The sequence below is a fragment of the Cibotium barometz genome, chromosome 22 (genome assembly GCF_041138505.1).
Source record: "Cibotium barometz isolate CiBa-2024 chromosome 22, ASM4113850v1, whole genome shotgun sequence".
NCBI classification, from domain to species: domain Eukaryota; kingdom Viridiplantae; phylum Streptophyta; class Polypodiopsida; order Cyatheales; family Cibotiaceae; genus Cibotium; species Cibotium barometz.
The window spans coordinates 52,900,843-52,904,211 of record NC_141067.1 but is presented as its reverse complement, the minus strand read 5'-3'; the positions used below and the strand labels follow the sequence as shown (position 1 = coordinate 52,904,211).

General features: G+C 45.3%; 2 protein-coding genes across 2 annotated transcripts; both read right to left on the bottom strand.

The window, feature by feature from the left end:
- Positions 1–367: 367 nt before the first annotated feature.
- LOC147626712 (uncharacterized) lies at positions 368–1,135 on the bottom strand. The gene is made up of 2 exons (XM_086816867.1): positions 945–1,135; positions 368–814 (listed from the first exon to the last, which is right to left on the bottom strand). Exons 1-2 carry the CDS (start codon positions 987–989, stop codon positions 368–370), a joined length of 492 nt encoding a protein of 163 aa, XP_086672993.1. The 5' UTR covers positions 990–1,135.
- Positions 1,031–3,140, bottom strand: LOC147626711 (uncharacterized). Its single transcript, XM_086816866.1, has 5 exons — positions 3,065–3,140; positions 2,701–2,884; positions 1,659–2,306; positions 1,213–1,558; positions 1,031–1,093 (listed from the first exon to the last, which is right to left on the bottom strand). Exons 1-5 carry the CDS (start codon positions 3,138–3,140, stop codon positions 1,031–1,033), a joined length of 1,317 nt encoding a protein of 438 aa, XP_086672992.1.
- Between the last annotated feature and the right edge of the window lie 229 nt (positions 3,141–3,369).

Sequence of the window (3,369 nt, the reverse complement as noted above, 5' to 3'; positions counted from 1 at the left end):
ACGTAAAAATACGTACCATTGGTAAAAATACATAAAATCTCAGAAATTTCAGCCACCTACATAAAATTTCAGTCCTTATCCACATTGACATATAATTTTATAAAACTTTCGAAATAGAGACACAACAAGGTCAAAAACCTACTAATTCAAAAGTGAGAAATTAGAATCACAAAGTCGTCAATCATACTTAAGTTAATCATACTTAATACCTAATACTTATTACTTAAGACAAGTCACATTGTCACAAGTGAGTCGTGACAACTCACAATTCACATCAAAAAATGATGAAATTTGAAAATGAGTCTATGAATAATGACAAAATGTGCCATGTCTATACAACACCAAATCAAAACTAAGGTAATCCAAATCAAAACTCATCATCCGATGAGGATGATGACCCTGGAGAATCAAGCATATAACCCTCCGTGATGACATTGCCCTCGTCATCATACTCGGGCCCTGTCATCATGGGCACATGTGGGTGGGCTGCCTCAGATGTCCCTGTCCCTACCTCTGCATCATCCTGTTGGGTAGTGTGAATGAGGCAAACGGCCTCATTCGCACGTGCTTGAGGAGTCTGAATAGGCAACTTCCCTCTCCGGGCGCCTCTCCGGCCAGAACTCTCTGCATCTGCAGGTCCCTCATGTAGCTGAATTTTATAAGCCCGGGCTCTCGATCTCGTCACCCGCCTGTCTACACTCTCTAGCTCTCTATGCAGGAGGCAAAGAATCTCGTCCTGCTCATCTCTCAACTGTTGCTCTGCCTCATCAATGGTGGTAGGATCTAGGACCAGCTTGACACGTGTTGGATCCACCTATTCAACGTAAAACCAAAGAGAACGCGGAGTGTCAACGACTTAACTTTTTGTATACTATAGTTACTAGTATAAAAGCTATGTAAATGGGAGGCCAATCCCCATAAGAGAATGAATAGGATAAACTCACCTGTTTTGGGGTGCCCAAAGCATGATAAGCTCGTACGAGCTTCATGTTGGCCCTACAATAGACCAGTCTCTCTAGTTGAGAGGTGCTCAAACGATTGCGTATCTTTGTATGTATGAGCGAGTAAGTGCTCCAGTTGCGCTCACAAGCACCTGCTGAACAATCCTGCACTCCAATTCAAAAAAAGTGCTTCATTCATGTGAGCTCGGCAATTCCCAACAAGCTTCACAAGACTAGTTCAAATAACATAGTACATACATGATATACATACCTGAGATAGCACTCGCAGAGCTATATCTGTAAGCTGTGGAAGACCCTGTCTTCCATAGCTTTGCCACCAAGTAAGAGGAAGCTTGGTGGCCTCTGGTCTAAGAGCAACAGCTCTAGCAAATGAGGGTCCCAAGTTGTTGACCCAATTGCAGAGCGCCGCATCAATCTCCAATTGCTGCTCCACATCATACATACTATTAATGTACCTATCTCGTAAGGTGAGCAACTCCCTATCATGAAAGAGAAGTGGTGTCTTGTAGAAAGGATGGAGGAATGCAGCTATCCCATGAATGGGGCGACTCATATACCCCCATCGATAATCCACAATAGCCAATATATCATCTCGACTGCAAGAGTAAAATAAACAGAGAAGTAGAGCAATTAGTAAGTCAAGACTCAAGAATCAAGATTCTGTAATCGGCCATCAAGAATCAAGACTTTACTTACCAATTCTGTGTCAGGGACGTATAGGCTGCAATATGACTCTTCATCTGCATGAAGAGGTGGTACACTAAGCCCAAAGTGGAGCCCTCCATGTCTGTGACTCGCAGAAGTACAATTACTGGCTGCAAAGCCACTAAGAGAGTTTGCACATCCATCCAGAGGGTCTCATCCAGTATCCGTCTCTGTATGTATTTGGTGGGCTCTGTCTGTGAATGATACATATCTCTCCACTTTGGATCCACAACTGTCTGTAATAGTGGATCTCTCAATTTGAAAAGCCTGTGTAGCACCAAATACATATAGGCAAATCTTGTCTTGGATGGCCGCACCATATCTAGGTTGCTGTGGCTCCTAAAGATAGCCAATGCCTGCTGCTTCTTTCTGAAGAATGTAGTGATCTTCGTGGCATCAGAAACTGTGGGTTGCACCCAACTCAGCTTGCCTATGTCCTCCATAAGCAAATCAAGGCAATGGGCTGCACATGGAGTCCACACAATGCGAGAAAACTCCGCCTCCACCATGTCTCCCATTGCCTTGTAATTAGCAGCAATGTCTGTTACAACCTGCACCACATTCTCTGGACCAACCTCAACAATTGCCTGGCGAATATGCTCGTAGATACTCTCAGCAGTGATGCGTTCGCCTACCTTCCTAGCATCCACAGTGCGTAAGAAATACGTACCAAGACATGAAGAGACAAGAATATTGATGATGTGTCATCGTCGTGTGTCACTCCAGCCATCCGAAATGATAGTGCAACCAAATTGTTGCCAACGTGCTTTCACAGGCACCAATGCCTTGTCTATCAAGGCCTTTTGCTCATCAAGCATCGTGGTGCGCATCTTTTTGTACTCAAGCCCTGACCATGACTCCCGTGTGTCCAAGCTGGGCTATAGCTCTGACCATCCTCTTCCATTGGTTAGTCCTCAAAACATTGAAGGAGATATTGCACTCTATGAGAGTGCGAGCAATCTCCATCTCAGCCACCTTTTGCCTTTCTTTGACCCAAGACTGTGCATGCACATGAGAAGGCAAGGTGGTTTGCCTTTCCGTATGTGTATCACCCTCATTCTCATCTTGCATGACATAAGGCCTCTTTCTGGCAGACGATGCCTGCTCAGAAGAGGCAGGCTGAGATTCATCAACCTGCATGGATGGACCGGCCAAGTCCCCAAGAAGAGCATCATGAAGCGCATCCTGTGTCTCTTGTGTGCCTCTTCCTCTTCCAGCTGCCCCCATTTGCAGGGAAATTTTCAGCAATCAACTGATCTCTCAATGCTTCTGCACTCTCTTGCACCCTGCACAATTGTTGGTGGTGCCAATGCCTGTGAGGTGCTTGATGACATGAGTAATTGTACTCGTGAGGGTGAAATTGCAGTTCTTGCACTGCCATTGTCGAGTGCCACTACCTGCCTGCCCTGGAGTAGTCACAATGCGAATGACGTTTGTGTGCTCCTTCCAGTATGGGTTCTCTCGCTTCGGCATGATTGCTCTAACAAATTCAATGCACAATGGCATACAATTTCAATCAGGATTCAACAATCATGCAACATTACAATGCATAATATTTGGTGGGCAGCTTAGCTGAGAGTGAGAGTGAGAGTGAGAGTGAGAGTGAGAGGGAGAGGGAGAGAGAGGCTGAGAGCTAAGTGCATGGTCCACAGATGGTGGCCTAAGGCTCAGAGAGAGAGAGAGAGAGAGAGAGAGAGAGAGA

Bases quoted from the DNA above. Each gene is read 5' to 3' on its own strand.
- LOC147626712 (XM_086816867.1), bottom strand. From the start codon at position 989: ATGAAGCTCGTACGAGCTTATCATGCTTTGGGCACCCCAAAACAG. The intron at 815-944 runs GTGAGTTTATCC...TACGTTGAATAG, and splicing joins CTTTGGGCACCCCAAAACAG to GTGGATCCAACACGTGTCAA.
- LOC147626711 (XM_086816866.1), bottom strand. From the start codon at position 3,140: ATGCCGAAGCGAGAGAACCCATACTGGAAGGAGCACACAAACGTCATT. The intron at 2,307-2,700 runs GCAAACCACCTT...TGTGGATGCTAG, and splicing joins GGTGATACACATACGGAAAG to GAAGGTAGGCGAACGCATCA. The intron at 1,559-1,658 runs GTAAGTAAAGTC...TTACTCTTGCAG, and splicing joins ACGTCCCTGACACAGAATTG to TCGAGATGATATATTGGCTA.